The 19,408-nt window shown below is 38.3% G+C and overlaps 1 protein-coding gene across 9 annotated transcripts in view; it reads right to left on the bottom strand.

Moving 5' to 3' along the window:
• Positions 1 to 6,039: 6,039 nt before the first annotated feature.
• VEZT (vezatin, adherens junctions transmembrane protein) overlaps positions 6,040 to 19,408 on the bottom strand; it is a 79,841-nt gene continuing 66,472 nt past the window's right edge. For 7 of the 9 annotated variants that reach the window (XM_026066089.1, XM_026066090.1, XM_026066094.1 and 4 more), the window contains one exon: positions 6,040 to 18,604. In XM_026066089.1, the coding sequence (XP_025921874.1) occupies positions 18,030 to 18,604 (575 nt within the window). In that variant the 3' untranslated portion in view covers positions 6,040 to 18,029. The other 2 variants (XM_026066098.1, XM_026066096.1) reach the window with 1 other exon arrangement.

Raw genomic sequence — 19,408 nt, 5'->3', positions numbered from 1 at the left:
GTTATTGTCATTTCCACCTGCCAACATACACCCAAGCCTGTACCCCAAGGAGAGCTTACAGGATTCCCTTTTGATGATGCTGACACTGCTCACAGAATATGATTTCAGCAAAGGAGGGGAGAAATGAGAACCTGTATCACAGTGTAATGGTGCCCATGTATGAAAAAATCCTGTTCATCACTTCCAATTCCACACTCGTGTGAGTGCCTCTCTCCACAAGAACTTCAGCACACTCAGGTAAATAGAGCTCTTTATAGTAATAAGACAAGTTACTAGACTGAAAGAAGAGTGTTTCACAGTTGAGTAAACAGTGCTATCATAATAGTTTTTGCCTATAAAACTGAAAAATGCTTGATATAAATTTTTTTTTCTCAATTACCCACAAGCAAAAGCACAGTTCTACATCACGTTCATTACTGGTTACATTACAGATGAATACATCTTGGTAAGATGAAGACAATTTCGTGGTCCTCTGGATTTCCTTCTAGTGAATACATCCATTGTTACTCGAATATGCATTACCCTGAAATATTCAAAAGTCTTGACTTGGAGTCCTGCATGCTGAGAGCTTCCATGAAATAAGCCAGATGTTTCCAATTGTGTAACACTGGGAACATCCCACAACACAAGCAGCTTTGGACAGTACATCAGCTTAAATGATTCTTACAGTTTTAAATTCAACTAAGCCAATTCTCCCTTAAACAAAGGTCCCTTTACACTGCCAGAACAATGACACAGACCTTCATGTCAGTGAGAATCTGTCCCAACAAGTCACCATTTCGCTACTGACAGAGAAAAAGCTGAGAATGCTCTCACATTCTTTCTTTTTATATATAACATTTCAACAGGCTTTTCTTCAAGTCCTGATTTTGAGATCATCTATGTGTTACATCCATGTGGAACAGTCCTTGCAACATGGGAAAAGTATTCATTTTTTCTTGAATTTGTTCTGGTAATATTGAGTCTGGGAATATTAAAAAACAAAAGGTTCAACCCAGCAAACCCATAAAAAACCAACAGAAATATTCTAAAAATCCAGAAGGCCCTGTCCTGTCAGTTGTGGAGATCTTGCAAAAGGCATCCTAAGTCTGACTTCTTTGAGACTTGCAGGTTCTAGCACAAAATAGGATTTGGCTTTTAACTCACCTCTTTTGTTGAGGATGTCATGATAAACTAGTCATCTCCAAATGCCAGCTTCAGGAAACACATAAATGAATGTGACGCCGTGAAACGTACTTCATAATCGAAAGCAAGTTCAAAATTGTGAAAATACATTTGAAAAATATTTCTGGATTTTTCTGAACAGCTCTGAATTAGCTTTAGTCTCTTATTTTACTTTTCCAGGGAGAGAAAATTGCTAAAGATTCAGATTTTGCCCACATTTTCAACCCTTAAAGGCTTTAAACACCAGACTTAATTAATTCCTGTAGATTTAAGTTAATCAAATTACCTTGATCACCTTTCTTCTCTAAAAAGCTGTTTCCAAATGAGATAGATACCGTATTTATAAGAGGAAAGTTCATTGCTATTTATAAAAGTTTAGAAGTATGATACCCTATTCCTATCCCTTCTTAATAAAGAAAATGAAGAAAAATATTAAGCTAATGCAAGGGGTGCAAAAGAAAAAAAACAGTTTTTTTTCCTATGCCAACTTTATTTGTCTGTGTTCATCTTCAAATATGTTATGTTACGCCATACCTTTCTAAACTGAAATATTACCAGGACAGATGGCAGTGGTGTTTGGTAGTTCATGAAGCATCATGCAAAATACTGCGTTGTACACTCCTGTATGCTATGTTTGGAAATCTTGTGCATAAGGAACTAGAAAAGTATGAAAGTATTTTACTTTTTAATTCCTTAAACACAATCAAATATTTCATTTACCGAAGTTGTGAAAGGTGAAAGCTGCAAGCCGTAATGAAGTTGTAAGCCAAGGCACCAACCTATCTACCATTTTTCTGTTTCTCAGCTTACCATCTTCATTTAGAATAAGTGGTTGTTCTTGCCAATTTCTGCATTTTTTCTCTGTTCTTTGACAGATGTACATTCAAGGAAAGCTACTCTTTGCCAACTATATTTTCAATGGATACAGCAAATCGACTGAAGACCTTCAAAAACAAATAGCTACAACAAGGAGTGATTACCGCATGGGTTACTGTCTTCCGAGCAGTTTCAGGTTCAGGTATTTTACTTTCAGTCATCATGGTTTTTAATCACTTCATTATGAGACTTTCAGCTTCTTCGTTCAGTTCCTTAAATATAGAGCACTCAAAGCAGCAAGTGCAGCAGTCTCACCATCAAAGCAATCCTCTTTATGGTGCATTCACAAGTTCTCCATCTTGTATATTCCTTCCTGCCTTGTTCAGCAGCTAGGATTGTCTAACCCCAACTCTGCTGAGCTACAGAATCATTTTGAGCAAGAAGGAAATAACGAAAAACAGGCAAAGATCCTGGGCACATCACCAATTTCTCTTTGTAACAGGTCTGACTAAGACTTGGTTGGTTTGGTTTAGGGGCTGCTATATTTATTTTTTTGGCACTATCCATAAAAATTAAAGTGCAAATTAAAAGACCAATTGCTTTAGTCAGGAACTGACTGACAACTAACTTCTTCATTTAGTGAATAGCTACAGGGAAGCTTTAGATGCATAACCTAGAGAAATAGCAGTGGAGGGTTAAATACCTCACAGCTGCATCCTGAGGTATAGCCTAGGGAGGAGGCATTCCAAGGAGCTAAAGCAAACGCTGCAACAGCTAGCTCTTCTACAGAAACTGCCAAAGTGGAGACAGAGGCAGACAGGGGAAATGGTTACAACTTTTGCAATATATTTCAACCACACAGCTTTTGGGATCCATATTATTATTTGTAATTTAGTGGTGCTGCAAACCCATAATCAAACCAGAGCTTCAAAGTGCCTGGTGTGAATGCAGAGGCCACTGCACTCCACTGCTGATTTAACCAATACATCTTGCAGGGTGTGATGATGATCTATTAAGCTGCTGTTAGCAGCTGAGGAGCAGCTGAACAGCAGTGATAGCAAAGAAGAACACAGGATATAGTCCAAAATGAAGCATGCAGTCTTTTGCTGAGCTGCTCTTAGCTAGCTTTGACAGGTCATGGAAGGTCTGTTCCTTTCTTATATTTCTCTTTAGCATGTCAAACCAACACCTCTCATTTATATTGAACAATAGCAGAAAACAACACATTATTAAAGTTATTTTTCTTCTCTGAATGAAGCTTGTCACTTCATTTGTGCACACGAAACAGGAGTAGTAGAGAAGACAGGGATTAAATATAGCAAGCAATTGACAGTAGCATTTTCAAATGCATTAATTATTGTCTTACCTTGGTTTCCCTCAAAGTCAGTGGCAAGCTTTCTTGGTTGGAGTCAGGACACCCAGATTTAGGCTGGGTACTTTTGCAAATCCTTCTCTGAGTGACTGGAAAGGCTGCACTAACCTGTGGAATTCCCTGTTTATGTTCTCTACACTAGAATTTTCCTAAACATTTCCCACTGTGGCAGCATCCCTAATGCAACTTTATAAGGCCTTTATGAGGTCGCACAAACAGGCATGGGAAGCAGTCTATACCCAAATATTGTCTGACCTAAATCTAAGTATTAACAAATTTCACATCTGCTCAGAGCTGGGGTTGTTATTCTACAGGTGCATTTCTTCTCCTTGCTACCACAGCACCATGACAAGAAATCCTTAAACGCTACCACTGGGACAGTCTACAAGGTTCTTTTATGCATGGGCTGTGAACACATGAGCAAGTGGGAGCACAAAAGCAGCCTTAATGACAAAGAGGGTGATGAGGAGCCTGAGAGAAGATGAAGGCTGGGTGACACGGCTATTTCCATATATACTACTGTAATTATATAGGTGGTGCTAATGAGATGATTAACTTTATCCTCAAATAAGTGTCTAATTACAGAGGGAGCAGTAGATTCACCAAGCACTGATGCTCCTGATGTTTTCTCTCTTGCCAGATGTTCTCCCAAATTCAAAAACTGCCAGATATTCAGATCACAGGTGCATGTGCATGTTCTGTTCACTTTCTTTCTTTCTTCTAATACCTTGGGCCCACTGTAGTGGAACTTTGAACTCTTTCCTCCTCCATACCACACTATGGAGAGGATGATATTGACAGTACAGTTATAGGTCAAGGAAGATCCTGCATTGCTAAACGGGGATTATCATCAGTGAAACATTGAAGATCTTGCTTTTCACTGGGAGGATACAGAAATGACAACATTTTCTTTATCTGCTCATGGATTTCTTGGCACTTTCTTGTCTATAAAAGAGCTGTTTCTCTAACAGAAGTAAGCAAACAGGTCCTACCCAACTCATGCTGGCCCTTCCTCAGGTTTTTCTTCTTCATCTACATGGCAAATGGAGTTTCAGGTTTTATGTTTGTTTTGGGTTTTGCGACAATTTTTCCTCATTTGTTTTGCACTGATGACATCTCTAACAGCTAGGGAGGAACAGCTATGGATACCATATCAGAGGCACACTTAGCCCACAGGCATAAAATAAATCAGATACATTGCAAAGGAATCATCTTCTTTTGCAGGTTCTAGCTCAGGATCACTTTGCATATATGGAAGGTCCATATGTATCTGAGACATGTTTGAACCCTGAGGAGCATATATATAAAGCAGCTGTAACACGGTGCATGTGTAGCTAGTCAACAAAGAAGGTAAAGGAGGAGAATCCTCAGTAGCTGAGACAGAGAGATCTATTCGGTTGGGATTGCAGCTCCAAGATAAATTGTGATGTTACTGCCAAGGATAAAGTTTTAGAAAAAGACACCCCATGTACGTCATTGTATTCAGAGTAGCCATTTATGTCATGAATGCAGCTTCTTGTCTTCTGTAAAGAAGGCCTTAGTGAAAGTGGAAATTTTCTTACCTCTTCACTTGCTCATGCAGGCAGACAACAGCTTCCTTCCTCCTTGTTTAGTGACTCCTTCTGACATGCCAGGTAAATGGCATTAAACACTGGATCCCCTAGCAGGCTGTCATAACCAAAAAAAAAGTTGCATTCCACTTTAATTTAAAGCACGCAATAAAAGCAGATTTTCCTAGTACCCCAGGCAGAAAGTTCAGACAAAAGGATTATCTACTACATCTATTTGATGAAGCATCTGTAAGTTGCCAAATGTTTGTCCTTTGAAAGGGGTAAATCTATAAAACAGCATTTGTTCTTCTCTGTGAGGGAACTGGAGGTTCAGCTCTAACTCCTGTTTAGAGCTAATTGAAAATTGCCACCAATAAAAAAGTATAAAATGAAGTTTGCAGAGAAGAATGTGGAAAGATCCCCTTCTAGAATGCAGTACGAGGCCAAGTTGATGTATGCATGTCTTCTAAAAAGCAGAAGTGTTTTCTTACAGCAGCATCAGTGCTTTTCATGGGGAGCAAAAAGAAAGCATCATCATTTCTGTATCTGTTCATGTAGCGTTTTCTTGGGAACTGCACTTTCGTAAATTTAAAACAGTTACATTTTTAATAGAACAAAGAGTTTTTAACTTCCTGAAGGATTTCCACAAAATCGTTTCTAATCACAACAGACAGCTGGCTTAGGTATGAAAGAAGGTGATATCTTGCAGCTTTCTTTGTGTCCTCAATATATCACTAAGAGAAAGCTAGAGTTTCTACACATTTCTAAATATGCAAGATGAGTTAAGGATGGAGACAGTGTAGAGAACTAAATGACCTAAGCTGAAGGCCGCATTTCTAGAAACAAGGTGCCCTTAGATTCCTCTTCCAAATCTCTCCTCAAAACCTGCTTCTCTCATAGGTTTCTAAGCACACATCAGCAGAAACACCCGTACAAGAGACTTACTCTCTCAGTAAATTTTTCTGTATATTGTCCATTTATTTCTACCGTGAGTATTCCATGATCCCTCACACCATAGCTTCTTCACTATCTTATAAAAGCATGAAATATGCTCCAAACAACCCTAGGGAAGCTGGTTACCCTAGGTTACCTGATATGATATGAGTATTTGCTATATAAAGCAGCACAGTAAAAGGATGAGAAGAACAGTTTTTAATGAGGGAAAGGAGAAATATAGCAATACAGCCAATACAAAAAAGTACACAATATAACACAAGTGTCTAATAAATCAGCAGAGAACTTGAGAAACAGGAAGAAAGTTTCAGATGGTTAAAGAAAGAGAATTGCTCAAAAAGATACAATCTTAAGTCTTCATAGATATATATACATTCTTGGTAGGATAGGAAACGTGTACAGTTCTTACACAGAAAATATTGACTGTCTGAAGTGGTAGTATCACCTCCTGAAGAATATTTGCATATGGTACATGAAGAATACACACAGGCAATTTAGCATTCAAAAACTCTCCAAGAAGTGCAGAAAATCATTATGGACCCTTCTCGGTAGATAGGCTTCCCTTTCTAACAGCAGCAATTGGATCTGTTCAGTATTCAATATGAAAAAAACCTCAAACCGAACAACCTGGAAACAGCAAAGAATAAGCAAGACTTTTCTACTGTACAACAAATTATGCACCAGTTAGGCAGCAAGATTCAATACACCAAAATACTCCTGCCTCACTGAACTTTCCCCTGCCTTGCAAGATCAAATTATTTCCCCTCTTCCACAGTCATCTCCAAGCTTTTCTTCCTGAGGATATGAACTAACAGGTGAGAGTGAGTCAAACGTAAGTGAGAAGAGGGATCAACAGCTGTTAACCTTAATGCCAAGACAGGGTAAGTTTACAGGAAGAGGTGTTTGATACTGGGTATCGGTCACAGCTCCTAACACCAGCAGTCTAAGAATTATGAGGGAGCCACAAAGTTTCAGATGAAAGGAGACAGTTTGTACTGTCTCCATTATTTTAGTGCTTTTGAAGTGTACAGAGCAAATCTGTTTCTCAGGAATCTTACAGTGAGACAATTAGAAGACATATCTCCTGCAGAGCACCTAAGCTCAGCTCCTAGGTCAAAAATCTACTGCTACCAGCCTCCTCAGGTGACACATTATTCTCCCCCTAAACCTCCACCTACCTAGATATTTATGTGATGTTAAAAACAATTTTGGTAATAGTTGCCACATGGTTGCACAGCATACAGGCCTCTGAACGAGTATGGGAAGATGCAGCCAGAATCATATCCCACACAGAAAAAGATTTTTTCTTCAGTCATCACTTATATGGACAAGAGTAACCAGTGTTCATTACTAAAGTACTTGTACTAAAGAACCTGCAAAATATACTGCAGAAACAAACTATTGCCAAGATTGCTTAAAATGAAATGCATCTCCAGGGGAAGGTGGGATTATAAATAAACTTTATATAGAAGATCAAACAACAGTGCTGATACAGCATTTATGCTTCCCTGTAAAAGCATCCCCTCTCCCATTCAATCACTGCTAATTGAAGGGTGGATAAACCATATCCAGGCCACATAGGCAACTGTCAGGAATACAGGATAAGGAGGAAAAAATGATACATACAGTAGTGAGGGATAGTTTTATTACAGACACTAAAGAAGCAATAGCAACCAAAAAGATTTTCAAAGTGATTAGGACTACATTTGAGAGATCTAACTTCTGAAATTGGGGAAACTCATCCCCCCTCCCAAAATAAAAAAGGGTTAAAATTAATCATGGTGATGCATATCATCAAACATGCTAAAAAGACTTTAGGTCCTGATTCATATCCACAGGAAAAAGGAAGGAAGTAAAATGGGAAAATAAGAAAAAGAGAAACAAGAGGGTTGGGGAAAACGTCACAGGCAGGAAGCACTGCCACAAAGAAACAGTAGAAGCCCATGAATACAAGTGGTTCATGTCTCCCTGCTATTACCTATATCTGACCCCAAACTTGAATTCTTGGAGCCTTAACCTGGACAGACTGCAGGCTTCATAACTGCTTTAAGCACCTGCTGATCTAAACCTGCTCAAGGCCAATCTAATCACCACAGTGCTCAAAACAGTGTCAGCAACTGGCAGGTTAGGTGCAAACCACACTGTTACCGGTGATAGGTATATACGGGAGGGATTTTGTTTTGTGGAAGGAAGATTTGCCCTGAGAACTTGCAGCTGAAGGAAAGAGACTGACATTATACAGAGCTTAAAGGAAGAGATATGGAGACTGATTGACATACAGCTTGATATACCAGCACAGCAGGACTGAGTCTGTGGAAAAAAATGTAGATAAAATAGTTTATTTTTTCTTTTTTTTTCTTTTCTTTTTTTTAAGAGCAGCTGAAGACTACTAGTCTGGTGTGTGTTTCCTGTCTCCACACCAAAGAGAAACTGTGGATCTTTCTCAGTGCCTGTGAACTTCAGAGTGTATCACATGCAATTTCCCTCTGTAGCCCTGCCAGGAGTCTCTCACTGTAGTTTGTTCTTTTAAACATTTCCTCTTATATTTAGCTTTCATTTATTAACCAGTCAAACAGCAGCCTATCAAGATCCATTGCTTTCACTGTGGTTTTCTTGACAATCCATACTGCCCTAAGGCCCTATTTTGGGAAATGCTGAGGGACATGTATTTGTTTATATGTTTAAGATAGGACAGATGGGCTGACAAGCACTCACAGCAGCTCCCGCGCAAAGCCTTTATAAGAGAAAACAAGGTTAAGTAGCTTTTCTAACTAAGGATGTGAAATCAGTGTGCATTTTAAATACCTCCATAGAACCTATGTGGTAGAACAGTATTCAGTTCTCTTGCCATTAGAAAATTATCTAAGAAAAATTAAGTTTTTATTTATCTCCTGAGTAAATAACTGAAAAGTTTGATATGCAAAAAACACAACCTCTTTGCCAGAGAAGTTTTTAAGTTTTTCAGTGTGATACCTGGCAATGTGCATGTACAATAAAAATGAAGTAAAAAAAAAAAAAATCACAGAAACCCTTTGAATTAAAATTAAGACACAATCCATTATTACTGCTCAATAAAAATTGGAAAGGGTTAGATTCAGGGGAGATTGAGTAGCAATTATGTTCTGAAAACACTTGTTCTTTGAGAGTGGGGAAGGTTTAAGCACAACTGCTAGTTCCCAAAGTTTCTAGGGCTCAAGGCTAGGCAGCTGTTGAGCTAAAGAACAGTGCCATAGCAGCTGGAGAGCATGTTTTCAGCCCCTATCACAGCAAGAAGCAAGCTTATTTAGGGCAACTAAGGCTCAGTCTTAACTGTGCCACTTTCCTGTTGGAAATAACAAGTAAAGCTCATGTAAGGAGGAATATATGTCCAAGAATCAGGCTCGCTGGGGAGGTGTTAGCACCTTGCTGTCACTGAGGAGGGAGATGCCTGGAAGGGAAGCCTCTGAATACCAGCAAGAAAGAGGAGGGCCATGTTGAAAAGGAGGTCAAACCTCCCTGGAAGGAAAGTCAGGACAGGCAAGATAGCAGCCCTAAGAATACTTTTGTTTATGGATAGGAGTGCATGGCGGCAGATTCTCTCTAATCTGCCATTTCACGAGGTTTAAACAACAGGTTCAGAAAAGAAGGGAAAAAGTGGCCTAGCTCCTAGAAAGTTGGAAGCAGAATACTAGAGAAAAGCTGAAGACTGCTAAGAGGGAAGAGAGACCACTGGAGGAAAGAATACACCAGCAAAAACTGGAGGTTTGAAAGATACCTCCAGAGACATTGAATCTAGTTCAGTGCTCCCATAGGCAATCATCCCAGTATAATTCTTGCCAAAAATGGTCAAACCAGAAGAGCCTCTCTAGCCCTTGTGTGTCCAGGTCCAGTATTTTCAGTGTGGCCACTAATATTTTTGTTTCTATTGGAAATACATTACCTGGTACATTATAAGATAGTAAACTAGGAGAGAAAACTTTAAAAAAAAGTTTGGCTTGTATAGCTTACAAAGAAGGCAGCGTAGAGGGAATACGGTTACGAGCAGGATTGCATATGACATGGATCCCTGCAGTAGAAGAAGACGGAGTCAATAACCCACAGAGTGCTTCTGAGGCTTCCTGCTCCTGTATAGGTTTCACTCAGCCCTAATCTATGAGGGCCAGATCTCGACAACCTTTCCAAACCTGGAGCTCACAGGTGCACACTGACTGACTGTGAACATTTACATCAGGACATGAAAAACTGAGTACAACGGCATACTGAGCAGCACAGAAACTGACAGCCTGGACTCGTTTAAATTTGACCATCTGTGGCTTCAGATGAAAGATCTTGAGGACAATTGATGGACTTCTGGCATTCATCCCGGAGTAAATATAAAATTGTGTAACTAGACATAAAAAGCCTTTTATTTTATTTAAGAAACACACACATCAAACATTATAAACAGCAGCTCATTTATAGTGCTTCTATTTTCTCTGTTAGTAATGACTATTGAAGCGTGATTTTAAGCATTGTTTTTTCTCTTTTTGTTTATTTAGGAACGGACCTCTTTTTAATAGCAAGAAATAAAGGAAAGCATTGGTCACTTTCTATTTGGGAGCTTGAAGTTATTGTCTGTTCTCTTCCATGCAGCTGGAGAAGGTCAGGAAGCAGTCTTTAAATATTAAGATTTGTGCACGGGTCGGGCCAACAAACAACATACTCATTTTGGGACTTCGTGGTACAATTGTGATTATTTCTAAAATACAACCTATGTTTTTCAGTAAACCAGAATTACTTATAAAAGCCAACACAAAGAAAAAGGTGGTATAAATTTGAGCTGCAATACCTTATTATTTCTGTTCTGACTGCAAGGCTCCCCATTATAGTGTCCATCTTCTGTTTCAATTCTCTACAGGATAGCTTGCAGTTAGCTTGCTAAATCAAGTCAACTGAGAAATTCAATATACATTTCTAAACCTAGTCATTCAAGTGCTGAAAGGTACAGAAGAATCAAGTTGTGTTACAAACACGTAAGAAAAAAAAAAGTATTTTAAAATCTGAACCCCCTGAGAGCAGTGGTAAAGGCAAAGAACTGTGGGTGTCACAGAGACCAGAAAGGTGAAAACGGTGTTCAGAGAAGAGAAAAAAACCTGCCTGATTATTTTGGTTTTACTGGCAGTATAATAATCACTTCCTAGAGACCCTACAGAGCAAGACACAACAGGCCTTAGACAGCTTAGGCCTGAAGAACAAAAAAGAGGGAGGAGTCAAAATGAGTTAGGAAAATAATAGGTGGCATCATCATTAACCAACAGAAAAGATGGAGGTGAGGGAAGCGACATATGGAGTTGAGTTTATCCTGCTTCAGCACAAATGCTAATGAGGTACTTCACAGCATGTAAACATTAATGATATAATTCAAACTGACTTATATTTGAGCTATAGCATTCCTCCTCACTGCTAGGCACGTATTCCCTCCTGCTCCCCTGAGCTGGTATTAGTGCTCTTTCAATGACATGGTGAGTAAGTTGATGGAGCCAGCCCAGCTGAAAGCTGAAGAAGTGATGCATTTTCAGCCAGAGCAGGGCACTAAATCACTGAGTGGCTGCAAAAGCCAGCCTAAAGGAGGGACTGAGAGTGCACAGCAGTGACTGCCAGAACCCAGGCAGCCTGGTCTAGGGGATGCCTGGACTACATCCCCTAAAGAAGACTGTCTGTGAGGCCTCAAGAATAAAAGCTGAGAAGTCATAAAGGTCAGAATACGCTGATCATGTTTATAAAGGATGAAATAAACTATAACGCATTTCTGACAGCATTGGCATGACTATGAGCGTTTAGCCCTCTCCTCACAGATAGTTCAGGCTGTGCCTTTAGGTATGAGCTCTCTTCTCTGCATCTTTCACAAAGTCCTCAAAAATGGAGCTCCCTCCCTGACCCAGTCTGTTACATTAACACTATCTTGTCCAAACCAATCCTTAAAAACTTCTTTCTCTCTACCCAATAAATACAAGGAAAAAAACTAAAAATGACATGATCAATTCAACCATCACCACCACGTTAGTCCCTTGGTTTGTCCTCCCCTGGGCTCTTGTCACTCCTTATAAATGTTTAACATTTGTGTCACAGAAACTCCAGTCAGGACCTGCTCAGTGAGGCTCAGGTCCACAGCAAAGACAGTCTTTGTCCCAGAACATGTACAGTCTAAGGAGGAGAGGGCAAAGTAAGACAGTAGTCCATGGCACAGGATGCTAAGCAACATTCTTAATACACTAACTGCCTTGCTGCCACTGCTTAGATAGTAAACTGTTCGGGGGAGGAAACCTTGCATCCTTCTCTTGTACAGTATCACCTGGGGCATGGTTATGAATTGCAAACAGTGTGAAAATAGTAACACTAAATCAGTCTTTACAGTTATTCTAAGTAGCTCTTATAACTGTTATTTCTTACATCAGCAATAAGTGTATTTATAAAAAACATCTTATCTCTTAACTTGAAATATGAGTTTTTTTAAAAGTATCCTAAAGCTATCTAATCAGCTGTATATAGGTATCTGATATGAACTACTGTTAATGTTTTTTTATGGGCTTGCCTGTGTGCCCTCTTCATCTGACATGTTTTATATTTTCATAGGAGTGAAAGTATTTGAGATTTGGTCCCATTCAACCCTTATAAAAGAAGCCACTTTGTAATAGAGAAACAACCCCTTTTTCCCTCATCTACTAAATTATAGTCACTTCTTCAGAATCCTATATCAAATTCAGAAAGTGTAAAATGGGCTAACAGAGCATTCAACCCATTGGGTCAAATTTTATTGTGACAAACCTGTCTATAGCTTAGAGATGGCAATGTGAAAGGTCAGAGAGAATATCTAAAAGAGTTACATTGAGTATCTGTAGCTCAAACTGTATTGCTGCATCAGTTTACAAAGCAAAGTTCATAGGTAGGTAGATATTACCCCTACCTATGAACCTTGTCTTATTATCACTTATCATCACAGTACTATTACCACTTATCTGATTACTGCACAAATTTCCAAGCCAATTAAATCAAAGAGGAATTTTTTTTAAATTTAAAATTCAAGGTGATAAAATAAAAAAATATAGATGAGACTATTAAAGGTCAGGAATATGAATAAAGCACGCCTCCAAGCATTTTAAAATTTTGCTAAGCCTTCAGTTTGATCTCTGATATCCATATATCCACTCCATGATTCTTGTGCAATAATACATTTTGTGAAACATGCTTATTCATCAGAGATCAGAACAGCTCTGAAAAGTCAAGCTGAAATTTAAACAAGTGTTTTTTGGCATCTTTAGTTTATGTTAGACCAGGTGGCAGCTGTTGGAAGATCATTTTGATTTAACAAGTTCTTGTTTTGTTAGCAAAGAAAAACATTGTCCAACCAAATTCTACTGACAGTGAATAAATATTTCTCCTCCATCAGACCAAATATTTTCATTTGTCATCTTAGTAGCTGGGGGTAAAAAAATCTGAAAAGATTTTGTTCCTAGATGAACTCAAAAACAGTTTAATGGCTCAGTGTTATATGGGAAGTGATTATTACCCCATACTCAGTACTGGCGAGGTTGCATCTGGAGTCCTGCATCACAATTTGGGCATTATACTTCAAAAACTGGACAGATTTCTAAGGAAAGCACCTGAAATGGTGGAAAATATGGCCTTTGTGGAAGAACTGATAGAAGTGGTCTTGTTCAGTTTAGAAAATAAAATTTTAAAAAAAGTTATTGACAAGTCTTACAAGATGTAAAAGACTGTAATAAAGATGAGAGCATACTGGCAGTGGGACAAGTCGTAAGTCATCAAACTTGAGATTGCACAAGTTTATGGAAGAAAATTCCATCGAGGCCTATTAAACTGGCAGCCACCATCACTGGCTCAGGAAGTCCCTGAGCCACAAATTGCTGGGGACAAGGGAAGCAGCTGCGGGAAACAGCATTACATGATCTTCCTTTCCTCATGCTATTCCCTCGGCAGCTGCTATTAGTCACTATCGGAGACAAGATTGCAGAGCAGCCCGACCCTTTACTCTGACCGCGTGCAACCATTCTACCATTCTAACACACTCTGCTCTCATTTAGATGACACACTAAGAAAAACTTTTAATTCTAGAGTAGTTAGCATGGGAACGAGCTACTTATGGAGCAGTAGCAGCCCTTCGCTAAATATTTTAAACAGGGCAGTTTAGTATACTTGACCTTTGTTTCTGTAAAAAAGGGTAGACTAAAAGATTGTAAAGTTCAGTGCAGGCCAACCACTCTCTATAGGTCACCATTTAGATCATTTTTTACTAGCAAAGAAATTAACAAGCCGTCACAAATTCTGCTATTCAAATGCACATCAAATTTCCAATGTAAACACACAATCTGGTCAAACAGATGTGCTGAGGGCAAAGTCTAGAAACTCGGTATAACTGGCTACTCTGCCAGGACTTCCCCTTATATTTAGATATTAACTGCAGGATCCAGTGATGACTAGTAACCCTTTGTCAGGAGTGAAATTGTCTTATTACTGTAGCCAACAGCAGATGCCTTCACATTTGATGATTTTGCTTATAGTCGACACAAGCACATTCCAGCCCATTTGAAAGATTTTGAATTGTCTGTAATTCTCACAGTCTGCTCCCATTACACCAGCGTTTCATTTCTGTCAGTATGGCATACATTAAAAAAAAGGAGCAATTAATGTTCTTATTATAGATCTTTGTTTCCATTTGAGCCTCTACCTATCTCTATAGCTGTAAAATCAACCAACATAAAAGATGTAGTGCATCCAATTGTATTGCAATCCAATCTAGAAAGCAAATATCGTCTTTGGAGTGCCTTGCAGGTAGGTCAGGAGGAGAAGCAATTATTTAACCGTATATAACTACTTCTTTCTTTACAGCTTCACAGAGCTGCTAACTAAAAGTGAATGATGGAAAATACATTTATTGTTAGCTCTGCTCTTTGCAAAGAATTTTGGCTGCTGATATCCTTTGGCATAACTCATTTACTGTGGATTTCCTGATTAACACATTTCAAAAAGTTACAAAGTCCTAAGAAGTAAATGCTCTGTTTTTACAAAATTCCCTCTCTACTGTAATAAGCCAAAGAATACAAGACAGCACTCAGACCTTGACATGCTCAATATATTAATGAAACTCTTTAGCTCTAAAACAAACTCTAGTGTGTTTATATATATATATTATTTTAAATGCATAAATAAACGAAGATTGCCAAGAAATCTGTCAGGTTCTTGAAGGAATCTGCAGCATGTACACACAGTCCTTTCAGACGACATCATCATGAGAAAATCAGGGTTATAACAGACTATGTACGTGTGGCTGGAAGCTGGTTCTCAAATCAAAGGAATCCGTGCTTTGTGTGTTGTAGACTGTTAGCCATATTCTTCTGAAGGGAGGATATTAAATAAAGAGCAAATGATCCCAGGTGCACATATACGTTACATTTAAGACTGAGTTAAGTAAGAACATTTTATCTGCACGTAAATCAGTTAAATTGCTTGTAGAAAATCTATTTGTTCAAAGTAGGATCAGAACTTGCTCCAAAAATTCATACTTTGATCTTACCCATGTCTAATGTCAAGGCTACAGTTTCACAGTACACTGTCTTTGCCACTAACATAAATGTTAGAGATCCTGAGCCTCATCCCATACTCATATCACAGTATGTGCTGTTTTGGGGTATGTGCTGTAAACCGCATAATTGAAATAAGATGAAAAAAAAAGAGGGGGGTGATTTGTTTAACCTGAGTGGACTCAGTGAGCTGGTTTATAACATGGCCACAAAAAGTTGCATTGACCTAGCTGAGGGATAAGAATGAAAGATCTGAAATCTATCTTAGTAGCAGTGCTAAGTACTGATGCTATTATTGACTTTATCAAAAACTGTGAGTACAGTGATAATTCATATCCTAAACTTGATCTTTTTGCAAGTCCTTATCATAGCAGTCTACATTGTAAACTAAGATTTGGATCCCACAGGAAAGATTTAGAAGAATGAAATTTTGGGATACACAACATCAGATCATAAGATACTGGTGGGTGAGTTCATGGAATAATATTCCATGTAATATTTATTAATGGAATATACTATTAGGCAGTGAGAATAATTATCTAGGAACAAAATATCTGGGCACTTAGTGAACTCAAAGATCTCAAGTCAAGGATGAGGAAGACTTCATTTTCAGAAGCATTGACAACGCTTCACACACATAGTTTATCCAAAGCAGTGGTTCTAGACTTCAAAAAAGCAATTGCTTGACACGGAGAAAATAAGATAGTATTTCATTTTCTTAGCTTAACCTTTTCAGGCCTAGAGAAAAAACAGATTCTACAACTAAGAGGAGGCTTAGCTTCTGAATACATAGTGAAAAGCTTTTTTTTTTTTTTTTTTTTTTAAACAAGGTCATCATCCATTCAGATTCCGGCCACCTACACATAACTAAGGGCACAAAATACAATATTCAAGCATGTCAAAACATTCTCTTACCAAAAGCTGTCTGTGAGGGAGAAGACAGACATTACATTGTGAAATAATAAATGAGTCACATGTTCCCTTTTCTGTAAGTTATTTACCCAGTTAGGATCTGTGAAGAAAGCCACATATTTATACTCACAGTGTTCCTATGAAATCACTACTAGAGGAGAGGGAAGTTGAAAGAAAGCATTTGTTTTCTGACATGAGGTCATGGTTTCCACCCCAACCTGCTGACCTTCACCAGCTTCCCCGCTTCCCACAACAGCATCCTGGGAAAGGTACTGCTCTGAACCACTTGCATCTCCACACCCTTTATTCTAAAGGGTCATCAGGTTCAAAGAGGCAATGCCCTAAGTAACAGGTGAAGCGATTTCTGACTGGAAATTTATCCAGGTCCAAGCAGAATATTCCATATGGAGGGGCAGCGCTCTCACCATCAGAGACAGGGAACCTTTTCCTCACTAGGTATCAGAGGGCAAAAGGCAGCGAAACCATTGAGCAGCTCCTCTGTGAGGTGACCATCTGCCATACCAGAGTTTGCTGCTCTTTATACCACTGCTACAGAGAAAGACAAAAACCCACATAACCTCATACCAAACATCCAGACTTAGGTGTCAACTAGGTTACAAGATACACCTCAGAAAATAAATGATTCTTGTTCTCTCATGGACTCTTAGTCACACAGATTATAGCTGTGATCTAAGAAAAAATGAAAGAACATTAGGGAAAAGCAAGTATATTATTTAAACAAAATACTGCATGTTGTAAGACAAGTTAATTTGGCTTTAAGAAAATTACTTCAGGACATAAACACAAATGTACAATAAACAAACTAATCCTGTGCAAATAATATAAATCAAACATATTAAGGTTCAATTTACAAAAGGTTAACAAATAATTAATAGCTGTTTTAATAAATAGCTATCTAATTCTCATCTATTATCAATCAACAGATAGCTTTTAGCCATCTATACTACTTTCTACTGACATGTTTATAGCCCTCTCTAACATATACTTCATATTTCTCTAACGTGAATTACAACATCTTGAAATTATTTATTAACCCTTCATAAAATTCTAAACAAACCTTAACATGAAGCACAACTAACTTTATACTATTTCAGCCCCGTATCCCAGGACACATGAAATACTAGCTCCTTCATATTTTTATTTAAAATTCTACATTTTAGTTGGGAGCAACACCGGCTACAGAATCACAAATGCCTACAGTGGCTTAACCAGTACACTGCAGACACAAGAAGTGAAACAAAAGTGGTAGCGAAAGATCACAGGGAACAGTTCAGGTTCTTCCAAAAGAAGTGTCCTGGCTTTTTTGTTGTAACTAACATTGATACCACAACAACAGAGTCAGAAAACAAAAAACAGAGTCTGTTGAAATTCAATACATTATTTTTCCTTATTTTTAGAAAAAAACACATTATAATACAAATAAATAAAGCAGAAAACATTAAGGTAAATTCCAAAATCCACCACTAAGGTCTTCAAGAGGCAACAGCCAACTATTTTTTGGATGCAACCTAAATTCCTCTTACCTGCAAATTCTCAATATACTTAGAAGTCCTATTTAGTGTATCATACTTAGGGAACAAGACGTATTACATTTAGGTCTCCATTTTTCCATTCAGTATTTTCATCTTCCCACCTTAGTTATTTCTATCAAAATCACCTGCTGTTGGCTTAACAAAGTTCAGGTCAGACCTGTACTTTTTCTTCATTTTCAAAACCTCTATCTTCGTTCTCACACTCTTCCATAAGGTTTTCATTCTCTTGAATCTTCTCTTCTTCCTCCTCATCCTCCTCATCTCCAAAAGTCTGTTCTTGCATTGTACTAAAAGTAAGAGACCTGGCAGCAACTTGTGCAGCCAGACCAGATGTGAAGTTAAAATCTGTTGATATATGGAGTTGAGCCAGCCTATGCTTGATTTTTGAATGCAATGCATCCTGAAAGGTTGGCTGGGAAACCTCTACTCCATCCACATCACTCAGCTTGAGTTCTTCTCCTTCCCCTTCACACTGATAATACGCTCTTTTTTCAGCCTCTGTAGAAATACCTTCATCAGTAGTACTGTCTTTCTCCATCTCAGGATCTTCATACAAATATTCTGTCCTGCTTTTATCAGCAGCATTCACTCTTAGATTAGAGTCTCTTTCTTCAGATATATCACAGCTTTCGCTACAGTCCTGATTTTCTGTAACTGAATTCATAGGTGATTCCAAATTATTTAGTAGCTTCAGTGGTTCTACAGGTGACAAGGGTTTCACTGCAGCTTAAAAAGGGGAAAAAATGAAATGATAACAAAAAGTAAGCTGCTATATATAATTAATCTATTTGTGTCTTAAAAGATGGAGTATTGTAAAAGATGTAAGGGTCAAAATGGATTAAAAAAACAAAACAACAATAACAAAAAACATAGACAAAGAAAACCTAAAATAAATCAGTGTTTTCTAACCAGGAAGCTGAAGATGAAAGGTGATAGCTACTTGCCTGAACTATTCCTTAAAATTTATGATGTAAAAAGAGGACATGACATTCGTAATGTTCAAAATAGCATCAAACACAGATGACGTGTTCAATGTTAAAGTAAAAACAAGTAAAATTGCTACACTGAATACAGACTTGAACTGCCTTCCTTTTAAACAACAGTTTACCTAATCCGATAAAGACAGCTGGTACATGAGAAAGTCCTTATATGCAATATCTGAACTCATACATCACAACATGTAAACACAACATGTATTCATACAGTCTGGTAAGGTGTCCTCGCAAATAAAGTGTGGTTTAATTTAGCCTCTCTTGAAGTTAGAAGCAGCAGCGAGTCCCATTGCCAGCAACGGGATGCTTGCCAGGAAGTCTCTCCTCCCAGTGTTAAGGGTTAGTATAACACGGTACAATCACTTCTTGAAGAACAGACGTCTTTCTTTTTAACAAAACGATATAGGGTCCATTTCCAAGTAACAGATTCCCTAAACTGCAGTAGCTCCATTAGAGTAGCAGCACGAACATAAATGAGAGCGGCAACAGCAGATTCCCAAGTGGCATTTCCCTTTCTAATTCCATTCTGACTTTACCC

Source organism: Apteryx rowi, unplaced genomic scaffold (assembly GCF_003343035.1).
Source record: "Apteryx rowi isolate R43461 unplaced genomic scaffold, aptRow1 scaffold_237, whole genome shotgun sequence".
Classification (NCBI taxonomy): Eukaryota; Metazoa; Chordata; class Aves; order Apterygiformes; family Apterygidae; genus Apteryx; species Apteryx rowi.
Note: the sequence above shows the minus strand (reverse complement) of the source record. Positions and strands in the feature narration are given on the sequence as shown.